The following is a 14,005-nucleotide window of genomic DNA, read 5'->3' as shown; positions in this document are numbered from 1 at the left end:
GTAGAAGAGGAAAACAATGATAGAAGGGGGTGCTTTTTATTTCAGGTACAGCTGGACAGGTGGGATGGGTGAGGGCAAAGCTTCAAGGATGTCAAGAGTAGAAATAGTGATGTCTGCCTTTGAAACTACACAACTCTCTACACAACCAAGTGATTGGAGCTTTGAAAGCAATGCGGAGTAGAAAAGTAATAGAATATCCACCTAGGTAAGGCAAGATTTGCTGTGGGGAAGGGAAGGTCCTGAACCTCTATTTGGCCCTGAGGCTCATCAACCTGATAGTTCAGTTGGGCTCAGAAGGACTCCTGCCCCTCCCCATTCCTTCCCTCCCACTGAGAGGGACCAATCTCTCTTATTCTGTGTTTTCTTACCATCTCTTCCACCTCTTACCTGCTCTACTCTGCTTTGCACATGATCTCCTCAACTATGCCCATCCGTACGGCCTTTTAAATGTGAAAAAAAGAAAACAAAACAAATAACATGATCAAGAACTTACTGGTTTCCAGGCCAAGTGCAGTGGCTCACACCTGTAAACCCAACACTTTGGGAGGCCAAGACAGGAGGATTGCTTGAGGCCAGGAATTTGAGACTACCTTAGGCAACCTAACAAAACCCCCCTCTACAAAAAATTTAAAAAAAAAAAATAGTTGAGTATGGTGGTGCACAATTGTAGTTTCAGCTACTCAGGAGGCTGAGGCTGTAGGATTCCTTGAGTCTAGGAGGTCAAGGCTGCAGCTAGCCACTGCACTCCAGCCTGGACAACAAGTAAGACTCTGCCTCAAAAAAAAAAAAAAAAAAGGAAGGAAGGAAGGGAGGGAGGGAGGGAGGAAGGGAGGAAGGAAGGAAGGATTCACTGGTTTCCAATGTAACAAATCCTTTATCTCAAAGTAGATGTACACTTAGAATTGGAGACTTTTTAAAAAACAATTACAATGTCTTAGCTCTTATGAACTGAGTTTGCTGTGTTGTTATGTCACTGTGGATAATGATTTTCTCATTTTTTTACACGATGTTTATCAACTTTGGCTATGCTTCCTCTCCTGAGCATACTCCCTGTTTTGTAAAACAACTGGGGAACATTGAGATTTTTCATATAATTTCTGTAATGCCAGGCTTCTAATGGATAAAGAAATACAAAGAACAGTGACTGGACAGATTGAGTGGAGCTTTGAAAGCAATACAGAGTAGAAAGATAATAGAATATCTACTATATAGACACATGAACACTTATTTTTATTGCAACACTATTTACAATAGCAAAGACTAGGAACCAACCCAAATGCCCATCAGTGATAGACTGGATAAAGAAAATGTGGCCCATATACACCATGGAATACTATGCAGCCATAAAAAAGGATGAGTTCATGTCCTATGCAGGGACATGGATGAAGCTAGAATCCGTCATTCTCAGTAAGCTAACACAGAAGCAGAAAACCAAACACCACGTCATCACTCATAAGTGGGAGTTGAACAATGAGAACACAAGGACACAGGGAGGGGAACATCACACACCGGGGCCTGTTGGGGGGTGGGCGGCTATGGGAGGGATAGCATTAGGACAAATACCTAATGCATGTGGGATTTAAAACCTGGATGTCGGGTTGGTGGGTGCAGCAAATCACCATGGCACATGTAAACCTATGTAACAAACCTGCACATTCTGCACATGTATCCCAGAACTTAAAGTAAAATAATAAAAAAAGAAAGATAATAGAATATTAGCCTGGTTAAGGCAAGATTTGTGTTTTTTAAAACATATATTCCCCATTAAAGATTACACAGGTACTTCTTAATGTTATTAACTTGGTTATGTATTAAGATGAACAGAAAGGCATTTCTATTATATGAATTTTTTTCTTATTCTTGTGTCTTTCAAGAAGAAAAAAGAAAATAAAACAAACAAATACACACTCAACTCTCCCCCAAAAAACCAAATGAAAAACAAGCAGTGCAATAATATTTCTCAAAAGATATGCTTGACATACTATCAGAAGGTCTGCCATCTCCAATCTATGCACTAGAAGTGCATTTAGAACTTTTATTCTTTGCTTCTTGTCTTTAATATTGTTGTAAATTCAATCCACTTCACTAGCATTACCTGCTAGCAACATTCCATCTTCACATTTGGATGGGTGTGAACTTATCCAGGTGATATATGTGCGATTTTTAATGGAAATTTTACTTCATTATTCTTAGAACTGGGTGTCAATTAGCAGCAACTCGCCTTCTTAACAAAGGAACAGGGTTTGCTGCCTGCCCAGCCATACAGCCCCCCGGGGGGCTTCCTAGCCTGGGCTGGGCTGCTGCAACATCATCACACTGTATTAGTTACAGCACAGAGGTATGGAGGCAGGAGGAAAGGACTCACTGTGCAATTTTCCTGATACCCCATGAGGCCTGAGCACCTCAGGGTGGGTTAGCACTCATGGAAAATCAGTTTAAGATGGGAAATTTTCAAATATCTTTCCTCATTTTCTTTCCCACACACAAACAGAATAATGCATTTTAAGTAACAAAGAACACTTAAAAAGCAAAATAAAAACAAAAAGACACTTCTCCTTAAAAGCCACTATCTCCTTAAGATATTCCTTTTATATTAAATAAAGATACAAAGAGTAAAGGGTACTTAAAATCTCTCACAAAGATTGGAAATAAATTCTTCAAAAAGTGAATGCATACTATAGCACATACCCAGGATGTAACTCGTTATTATTGGGAAAAGAAAATGAGAGCACCATGGAACGATAATTCTGAATAAGAACAAGCTAATTGCATTAGGGCAACTTTCAGAAAACAAGAATTTATTTTTTGTATGACAAATGTGCCTCAGTACAAAGTACACAAAGTATTTTCTGACTCTTACTGTGATATGCCTACTTTATTTCAAGTGAAATAAATGAATTTTTTAAAGGTTATGGAAATATGTGTATGCTTTAAAAAATTATTCCAGTAACATGTTGGGTATCTGGAATATCCATATATTGGAGGTCTTTGTTCTCAGTCCACAAGGAAAATTGCCAAATCCACTTCAGAGTGCCAAGTTTAAAAAGGTGTTGAAGAGAGCCTGCCCGATTACCTGAATTCCAATTTGGCTCATGATGAAAGGAAGAAAAATTACCTCGATGCATTTCAATGTTGCTTCTCCCCTTGCAATAGACCTTATTTAATATCTTATTACACTCAGAAAACAAAGCATATTCTAAGGAAGGAACTCACGACTCATGGCTCCCGTCTCTTGACAGAACGGCCTCTTTCAATTCTTTTGTCGATTTCATAGATTTCTAACAAGCAGAGAATTGTTTTTTAAATCTGATTTTTTTTATGCCAGCAGCACTATTTCCTCCTCTGTAAGTAGGACAGATTCATCCTATAAGCAACAATGGATGCTTCACTGCTGAACTCGAGCATGACAGATTAAGCTTGGAGCAGACCAGTAAATGCCACCTCCCCACTTAACAAGGCTGTTCAGAGCCAGGCGTTTGGGGCCTCGCTGTATTTGTTCCTGGAACTGCTGGCTGATGAGCCACTGCTGTCCGAGGCGGCCAAGCAGCCCTGACTGAGCGAGCTGTGTGAAGACCCGACAGAGGCCTGGCAGGGCTGAGGGGGCATGCCTCATTGCCAGTGCTTCCAGGCAAATTCCTTGCCTTCAAATTGTGCCCGCCTCAGGACAGTTGGCTTGTACAATGCCTGGCAGAAAGTAGACACTTTGCACATGTTGACTGAATATAAAAGAGAAAAATAGGGAGAGAAAAAAATCTGAGTTTAGAGATACCTTTCAGACCTTGCCGGATAAAATGCTGTTATTTCTGGAAAAGTGGTTAGATGACACTGACTTGGAAGAACAACTAAGAGGTTAAAAAAAAAAAAACAAGTAGGACTAACAGTGAACAAGCTAATAAAACACATGGAAACAAAATTAATAGTGCTAGCCAAAATCTCTAATTGATCAATTATATTTCAAAATATCTTTTATTAGAAAAATGGCACTTGCAATATGTTTCTAAATGCCTTTTTAGAGCCAGTGTGTTGCATAAAGAAAAATACACCTGCATCCAGAATTATAATTTTAAGAACCATTATTTAGATTGCTGTGAGGTATCTTAAAATGCGATTCAATTTGCTCCTTAGATATTGCATAGCAAACTATAAAAGCAAAGCTACATTGTTGGCTTTCTCCTTTTTTGGCACAGAAGTAGAATTGAGAATCTGTCTGTTGAAGTCAGAAACAGACTGAATCGAAAAATACAAAAGCATGAATTCACTGTTCTCACATTTATGTAATTGATGGCTATTTTACTTGTTGAAATCTTAAATCTTTCACAACCACATGCGTATGTTTGTCATTTATCCCCTTTTCTCAGGTGCAAAGAAGGCTACCAAGGAGTCCGTTGTGATCAATTTCTGCCGAAAACTGATTCCATCTTATCGGATCCAAGTAGGTCAAGCATTTTTCTTCTCTCTAATAGGCAGCTCTTATTCTGAGCAATGGTTGTTAACTCAGCTGAAAGCTGTATTTCAGTCCTGTGCCTCTGAAATCTGCCAGGGACAGAAGCTGATGGCAGATGTTGATGTTCAAAGCATCCTCAGAGCTGGCTCTAGAGTCTAGGTCTTCTCCGACGATGAGGTCTGGCTTCCGGATTCCACCTTGAATCCCTCCTGGGAACCCCCAACAACCCGGGACTCCTTAGCTCTCCCTCTGCCCACCTCGTTTCAAAAGCGGGGATCTAGAAAAATAAAAGAACTTATTATTTACTTGAAATAATGTTGTGGAAACTACAGTATTATACTGCTTCTTACGCTTTGGTTGTTAATTTAAGATAGTGTTAAACCATACCTTACTAAAGTAAGAAAACGTGTACAAAATCATGTAAGAAGTTTTCAGGCAGACTTTGAAAACTCTCTTTTTGGCAACACTATTTGCATATTGGTGATTACTGTCCTAAGGACAAGTTATTTTTTCTCCATTCATGGAAAAAGACAATTTGCAGATTAAAAAATATAGCTAGTCATTAGTTTCTATTTGTATATGAATAACAGTAACCTTTTATGCCTAAACGCCCATTCTAGTCAAATGTGAAATGTTTATCTTTAAAGAATTCTCTGCTCTTTCAATAGCTGCTAGAATTGAATCATTACTAAGAAAAGGGGATTTTTACTGAATCACCTGTTTAGTTTAGTGAGGATAATGATAGGCATTTTGCAATTGTAAAGGCCAGGTTATGGTCTTCTGAATATCATACATACGTAACACAGACTTCAGCAAAATATTTTGTACTGATTACAGACAGAGGTCGCCCCGCCTGTGTCTGTGCATTTTGCTGCATAATGAACGTGTCTAGCCATCTTCCAACATCCTTTCAAAATGCATATTTTCACTTTCCCCTGAATTTCTAGCTACATTTACTCAAGTAAATGCACAGTTATTTGAAAGAAAAAGTTTTGTTTAATTTAATTCTATTTTATCTGACAAAGCAATTCACCATACAGTAATTACTCTTTCTTTGCAAATTTAGCGTTCCTTGAGAAAAGTGAAGGTTGCCACAGGGATATCTCTATTTCCTGAAATGTGAGGCACAGTTCTCTAGGAATTACCCAGAGAGGATGGTATTACTGGAGTTTTTTGTATCTTATTTATCAAGTGATTTGGGCCGCTTCCTTCCTTCCTCCCTCCCTCCCTTCCTTCCTTTTTTGCTTTCTTTTCATATATGGATGTGGAATAGCTATTGAGTACAGGTTACAAAAGGCAAGGCCTTGTGCATGGTAGAAAGTGGGTAAAAAAATCTTTTTAAACAATCTAATCAAATTTTACCATCCATTTAGATACCATATTTCATCACTGCAAGAGTGGAGGATGGGTCCACCATAATGACTGTTCTCTCCTCATAGAACAAAATGGTCCCATGGTTACAGTCACTATCCCTGAAAACCTATTTCTATTAAAATTATTGCTGTGTGAGCCAGGCACAGTGGTTCAGGCCTATAAACCCAGCACTTTGGGAGGCAGAGATGCTTGAGGTCAAGAGTTTGAGACCAACCTGGCCAAAATGGTGAAACCCCGTCTCTACTAAAAATACAAAAATTAGCCTGATGTGATGACAGGCGCCTGTAGTCTCAGCTACCTCAGGAGGCTGAGGCAGGAGAATCGCTTGAATCCAGGAGGCAAGGTTGCAGTGAGCCGAGATCACTCCAGCCTGGGTGACAGAGCAAGACTCTGTCTAAAAAAAAATAAAATAAAATAAAAAATAAAAAGTATAGCTCTCTGAAATGTTTCTATTAAGTGAAATTGCAAGATAGAAAATTATTTCTATATAAAATTGCAAAAGGAACATACTTTGGCCCAAATGTAGAAAAGAAATACACTAAAATGTTGAAAGGGTGTGGAATTTTATGAAATTGTTTTTCTATTTCTCCAGTCTTCTGTAAAGTGGTGTATCATCATTATGAGTCAAAATGCCAGAATTCCTTGAAATTTAAAAAGAAGGAATAAGCACAGAGAACCCATGGATGAGTGCTTGAGACACAGCTTAAATGGAAAAGCATTATATCTTCCATTCATCCATGCACACATGCATTTCTTTAGGTAATCATTAATTCATTTCATCAGTGTTTTCTGAGCATCCATCAAGATCCACCTAATTGGTCAGGTTCTGTTAATACAAAGGTGTGCAAACAGGATTTAGGCTCTGAGGACCCTGCATATTGGTGAGGGGGAAAACATGTGGCTATATAAACATGGGGGTGAATTTGGTGTAACATTTACCCCTTTCTGACGTTAGCAGATTTTATTTGGCTCCCAGGCCTCAGGCTTTCACCTGAGCAGTGGTAACAATAATAACTTATAAGCATTATTGTTATCATATAGAAGAACAGAGTCAATGCCAGATAATGTCAGCCCACTTCCATTATTCATCACTATAATCATTACTAATATGTGTTTAAATGATACATGTGCCAGGCACTGTGCCAAAGGCTTTACATGAATTATTTTATTAAACCCTCACCATCACAGTTTGGTAAGGAGAGTGCTGACAATTGCTCACACATTATAGTTGAGGAAATTAGACCTCAGGGATGCTAAGTAAACTTGCTCAAGGTCATACAGCTAGTTAATGCTAGAGTTTAACTTCCATTTCAAATGACTCCAGGACCTGAGCTCCCAACTGCAGGGCACTTTCCTCCCTCCCCTAGAACCCTCCCTTCTCCAGTTATTTTCAACAAGACATTTATCACTCTAAATTCCATTGACTGAAACTCAATGACCTGCGGCAAACATTATTCTAAGGAGCAATATTTGCACAATTTTCATATCTTAATGCAGCAACTTGAGCTTCCATAGAGATTTAAATCCCTAATGAAATTTCCTTGTCAAAATTCTTGCTGAAGGATTGTTTAATTTGCTGCTCATGATATCTTCGGAATGACTGTATGCTCAGGAAATAAGCTTCCACTCAACACCCTCCCTCCATTTTTTCTCTTCTGTCTCCTCTCTTCTCTGCATTCTGCCTTCCTTCCTTCCTCCCTCTCTCCCCGTCTATCCAATGCATACTTTTCCTGAGTGAAATCCCTGTTATCAGCGGGTGAGAAACCCCTGCTCTTTTATTCTCTTCCAGGCGATGCAAAGTTGGCCAGTGTATCTTTTACATTAAATTTTAAAAACAAAATAAAATCTTGAATGACCTATATTGAGGAAAATGGTGCAAGGATGTCACTGTGAGAGCCTTAATGGCTTAAGTGTCTTAGACGTGGTTCAGAGCTGGGTCCTCAGACTATTTCAAAAACTCATCCCCTCTGTTCTCTTTTCAATCCCAAGAACCTATAACTAACTCCATTCAGGAACACATGTTTACCTATGAATATCAATCTTATAAAGTGCTTCAATGACAGTTTTTGTAAAAATATCTAATGCATCAATCTGTCAGATTAATCAAACCCTCCTATAGATTCAATGTACCACAAGTTGCCTTCAGATCATGAGGCTGAATAGCAAGCAGGGATTCAGAAGGAACATAGTGAGTGACTCAGATTTTGGTCAGAGTCAAGAGGAAGGGACCTTCTGTGGAGGAGCCAGCATCAGCTAATGTGGCATTCTTGAAAGGCATGTTTCTGGCCCCTGCCTCCTGTGCTGCCAGCGCACTGAGGGATAGCAGCAGTAAGCTTCCCAGAAGCTGACTTGTAGACTCCTGCCCTGGTTTTCCTTCCTTACTGCCCATTCCCACCCAGGGTAGTTACCATCCTCAGCCTTGAAGCAGAGTTAGATGGAGCTGAACTATGTGTCCGTCAGAACTGTGAGCCAGCCAAGGTTTTTCTCCATCTCCCCTCTCATGAACACATGCCAAGCTGAGTTCCCATCAAGATCCTGACATAATCACCAGCCAATGGAAGCGTGGGGGATGCTGCAGAGAACAGACTCAGAACAGAATCAAAGAATGGGGTGGGGTAGAGAAGTTGCCCATTGGAAGCAAGGGCACGCCTCCTCACGCACAGCTGGAGGCAGCTGTCTCTACACCACCCTGTGCCTTTCTCTCCCTGTCAGAATCCAGTACTTAGCTTCTTCCTGGCTGTGACGGCAGGCTTGAGTCTGCAGGCTCAAGCTCTGGCAGGCAGTGTATACAGCTTAAACACCTGGAGTCATCTAGCCCCTCCGTGGAAGGAAGGAGCATCACTTCCATCACGCGTTCATATGTGCTGACTTAGATTCACACTTTGCTTCTTTGCTTCTTAGAACCAGGCTCTGTTCTCACAGCATCTGGAAAGATGCTAGGAGCCTGGTCTGGATGTGATTCAGAGGAAGACTAGTGAAAAAGATACAGATACAGGTTTAGACTTGTCATCAGCCCAAACTGGGTTTGTGTGCCTCAGCTTTCCAGGAAGAACCACTTCACAAGTCCATAAAGAAAATAAAAAACAATCTTCTATAGAATGTGGTTCTATCCCCAGAGAGGGCGCCAGGTAAGAAAATAAATTTATAAACACAGCCGTGCTTCCAAATGGCCTGCAGAGACAACCAAATCATGCCCAAGCTTGGTCTCCTTCCTCATGTTCCCAGGGATTGTCACTCCCAGTGCCTAGACCATCAGGCTCAGAGCAAAGTGGTACTCCTTTGCCATATGTGTCACAGTGAAGGAAAAAATAATTGAGAACAGCCTGGAAATGCCAATGTAGGGCCAGGAGCCTGGGCAGGCATTTGCTAAGCAGATATAAGGAGATTTTCCTGAAGGTTATTAACAGGAAGTTTTCCCCCAAAAGACCCATATTCTGCACTCTTGCCTTTCTCAATCGTATTTAATATATAGGAATATGTGTTCTGTGTATCAACAATTAGGTGAAAGGGTGAAACAAAAGGTGCTCTGAATTGGAAGTCAAAGGGTTTTGCTGCTAATTCTGTGACCACCTGATCTTTGTGGTGTGGTCTTTGGAAAATCACAGTTGATTTGGACCTTGGTTTCTTTATCTGTAGAACAATTCCATGGGCATCCAGCTTAAAGAAAGTGAGGGCCCAAGTAGAGCAGGCTGTCCTGGCAAGCCATTCAGAAGGGGAGTTCAGTGCACCACCACAATAGTGGATTTCTTCACTCACTCACTCATTCATTTCCCTAGATAATTAAGCACATGTAACGTATACCATGCTTTGGATCCAAACAATAATAACCACAGATCCTATTGTCTTAATCCATTTGGGATGCTATGAAAAAATAGCATTAGCTGGATGGCTTATAAACAACAGAAATTTATTTCTCACTGTTGTGCATGCTAGGAAGTCAAGATCAAGGCGCTGACAGATTCAGTGTCTGCTGTGGGCAATTTTCTGATAGAGGGTGCATTCTCTATGTCCTTATATTGTGGAAGGCATGACACGACTCTCTGTGCCTCTTTTGGAAAGGCTTGAATCCTATTCATGAGGATTTCTTCTTTCTGATGTATCACCTCCCAAAGGCACTGCCTCTTACCAGCAACCCCTTTAAGGATTAGGTTTCCACGTAAGAATTTTCGTGGGACACAAATTTTCAGACCATAGCATCTACCATCAGTAAACTCATAGTGTAGTTAGCTGTGCTTATTGACATTGAATTACAGACTAGAAAGGATGTAATGTCTGCAAAGTATTGAAATGTTTTCTTCCTTCACTCATTCAAAAACTTATTAATAGTTTGACATTGGACAAGTTGCATAACATTAATAAACCCTGGCTTTCTTCTTTATAAATTAAGATATTCTAATCTGTAACATATATAGCTGTTGCTAGGATGAAATAAAATACTTCATTCAGAGCATGTTGTGCTTGGGACATTGTGAGAGCTCAATAAATATTATCTATTATCATCATTATTATTTTTGTTGTTTCAACTGTCACCTTGATTACTACACAGTGTACAAGGCAGTGAGACAGGTGCTACCAGGAATTAAAAAGCATGCAGCCTATTACCTGGCCTCGAATATCTCCAGTTGTACTGAGGAAATAAAAATGCACAAAGAAGCACAAATAAGGACACACACAAAAGACATGACTGCTAAGGAAATCTAAAAATGGAGGGGCAATGAAAGTTCACATAAAGTGGAGAGAGAGATCTGGGTTACTCAGGAAAGGATTTCTCTAGGAGAGAAGATTATAGTGAGCTATTCACACAGGATCTGTATCTGTGAACTGTTGTACAATCTGCACGCTGCCCAACTTCACTGCACATTGCCCAACTTCACTGGTATCATTTATGCTAGAGTGTGAAGAACCTTCTGTAGAGGGGTGCAACTTGATCCTGGGAAGGACATTTCCATGAATAAATTTGATAGATAAAAAACAGATTCTTGAGGACACAAAGCAGAAACTAATTATCACTTTCCCCTGGTCTATTAATCCATACAGATGAAAGGGTATAACTTTCAGACTGGGATCTGCTGGGAATACTTAAGTCTGCTAAGCTACTCTGCCTTCCAGGAGCCATAAAAACATTGTTAGCAGAATGGATTTATATGTAAAATCTGTTACTCTTATTACCGTTTTTCTGGCTTGGCGTGAGAAGGAGAAACAGAGAATTATCTGATTTTGACCATGTCACCTTGAATCTCACAAAATCCATTAATTCTGTCAGGTTGTGGCATTTTTATATATTTGATTGCTAAATCTTCAAGTCTTCCCTTTTAAATTATATGAACACCAATCTTTTACCAATCATGTATGCAAACACATGATTTCTAGATACTAGGAAAATAATTGTATTTACAAGAAAGGAAAAATTTCCTATGGGTACACGATTCAGAGATAACCACTGATAATCAGTTCGTGCATACTACTCCAAATATTTTCTGCTTTTTCTGTGGCATACATATGTATTCATTTTTATTTGTTTGTTTGGTTTTTAGAGGCAGGGTCTTGCTCTGTCACCCAGGCTGGAGTGCAATGGCATGATCTTGGCTCACTGTAGCCTCAACTTTCTGGGCTCAAGTGATCCTCTTGCCTCAGCCTCCTAAGTAGCTGGGACTACAATTGCCTACCACCAAACTCAGCTACTTAAAAAAAACAAAATTATAAAGATGGGATCTTGCTATGTTGCCCAGGCTGGTCTTGAACTACTGGCCTCAGGAGAGCCTCCCATCTCAGTCTCCCAAAGTGCTGGGATTGCAGGCTTGAGCCACGGCGCCAGACTTGTATTTGGTTTTAACCATTACGTCGAAAGCAGGCCTTATAGGGCCAGAGGGAAGCATACCTGCCCTTGCCTCTCTCAGCTCTAGTGTTTGAGTCTGTCTGCTCAGCTTGCTAACAGCAGCTTCCCTGTTGGCCCTGGCTCACTGGGGGTCCACTCTACCCACTCTACCCGGGAAGGTGGATTGTTCTGCCCTCCCAGGGAGCCTGTTGCGCAGGTCTGAAGGCAGCTCTCAACTGGTTCTTGGTTCTCCTGTGTGGTCCACAGCTAGTCCACAGGACATGCTCACTATGTTGTCTCATCGTGCCCTGGGAGAGCTGGTCATTCAGGAGCCTGTGTCACCAGACCGTCAGGATCAAAGATGACAGTTCCTCTGTCTCATCTCTCCTCTGTCCTTTCTATAGTTTCAAAGTCAGAGAGGGAGATCAAGTGTTATGGAATGGTTCTAGATTATCTAATTATTTCCTTTATAAATTCCGCATGTGGTGATTTGTCTCACACTTCATTATCTATTATTCATTATATTGACACCTTAATCAAATCTGAGGTACCAGAAATTAAATATTCATATCTTATTACACAATATACTCATTTGCCTTACAAAATTAGGATTGGCTGGGTGCTCATGCTTGTAATCTCAGCACTTTGGGAAACCATGGTATGAGTATTCCTTGAGCCCAGGAGTTGAATATCAGCCCGGGAAGCATAGGAAGACCTTGTTTCTAGAAAAAAAAAAGAAAAAGAAAAAATAGCCAGGCATGGAGGTGTGCACCTGTAGTCGCAGCTACTTGGGAGGCTGAAACTGGAGGATCACTTGAGCTCAGGAGCTCCAGGCTGCTGTGAGCTGTGATTGTGCTACTGCACTCCAGCCTGGGTGATGTAGTGAGACTCTCTCAATTAACAAAAAAATTAAAAAGAGGAACACCACCAGGTTTATATTATCTGTATTTTGTAACTTCTACTTCCCACTCAATATATTGTGAGCTTTTTCTCACAGCATTTTCATAATTTTATATTCTTTTAAACTATTATTTTAAAGGTTATGCTATTATAAGGATTTCACATAAATTATCTTACCAGTCATCTATGAAGGGCCGTTTAGTGGGTTTCCAATTTTGCCTGATCACAGTGACTAACAACCGTTATGCATAAGTCTCTGTACCTTGATGTCCAAATGATTTCTTGAGGATAAATTTCTAGATTTTGATATATTTTGATAACTTTTCCTCCAGAAAGATTATATCAGTTTACGTTTCCATGAGTGAACAGTAAAATTGATTTTACTTTTTTCTTTACCAGCACTGGATAGTATTGTTTTAATTGCTACTTGTACAAGGAAAATTATATACCACTAATATTTTATATTGCAACTTGATTGCCAGCGATATTGAATCCTTTTTTCACTTGTATATTGGTCAGTTTCGTTTCTACCTTTATGAATTTTTAATTATTTTCCTTTGCTAACTTTGAAATACTGTAATATTTCAGTCTTATTTAAAAGAGTTTGCTATTTTGAGGATAATAAACTATTCACTATCATATAATTTTTCCAGATTGCTCTTTGATTTATTACTTATGGTATTTTTTAAAGCACACAAACGTTTTGCCTTTTATGGAGTCAAACCTACTAGTTATTTTTTAAAAAGTAGTTCATATGAGCTAATGCTATCCTTAGCCTAAGAATGAAATGAATTAATAGTAATTAAGCTATTCAATTTTATTATATTTCTATCTGAAATTTATGTTAGTGTGTAGTTTTATATGAAGAGTAATATGTTTAAAAATACATTTAGTTTTTCCAACAGAAGTTATTGAATAGTCTGACATTTCTTGATGATTTATAAAGATAAATTAATTATATAATCTATAATTGCACGTATTTGGTGCTGTCTGTGAACTTTCTACTCTGCAGATAGGGGTAACACCATGAGAGTATTTAATTGTAAGAGAATTGTAGTTTACATTTGGTAATATTATTTCCTGAAGTTAAAAATCTACAATTGGTTAAATATGATTCAACCATATATTGATTTGAACTTGATTACATAGGCATTTTAGAATAATATGCTTTGAAAAACAACCAATACATGATATTAAATACAATATAGGATTCAAAACAATATGGATGGTATGACTAGGGTGACCATATAACTTATCTAAACTGGGATATTTGGAGAGTGAAAAGCAGAGCTATGAATAATTACACTGGAATAAAAAATATGAGGCAGAACTATACACTCACCCAAATTTGTAACATAAGCATGTGTATACTTAACTATACAGGCTTAAAAAAAACTTGAAGGCAATGTATTGCAAAATATGGTAGGATTGCACAATTTTTTCAATATCTTTTGTGTATTCTCCCAATTTTC

At 39.2% G+C, this 14,005-nt stretch overlaps 1 protein-coding gene across 5 annotated transcripts in view; it reads left to right on the top strand.

Moving 5' to 3' along the window:
* NRG3 (neuregulin 3) overlaps positions 1–14,005 on the top strand; it is a 1,087,509-nt gene that overhangs the window by 826,040 nt on the left and 247,464 nt on the right. For all 5 annotated transcript variants that reach the window (XM_025397602.1, XM_025397601.1, XM_025397600.1 and 2 more), the window contains one exon: positions 4,359–4,432. In XM_025397602.1, coding sequence (XP_025253387.1) covers positions 4,359–4,432 — 74 coding nt within the window. The remainder of the gene's footprint in view (positions 1–4,358; positions 4,433–14,005) is intronic.

This window comes from Theropithecus gelada, chromosome 9 (genome assembly GCF_003255815.1).
Source record: "Theropithecus gelada isolate Dixy chromosome 9, Tgel_1.0, whole genome shotgun sequence".
In the NCBI taxonomy this organism is placed as follows: Eukaryota; Metazoa; Chordata; class Mammalia; order Primates; family Cercopithecidae; genus Theropithecus; species Theropithecus gelada.
This window is presented reverse-complemented; position numbering and strand designations above follow the sequence as displayed.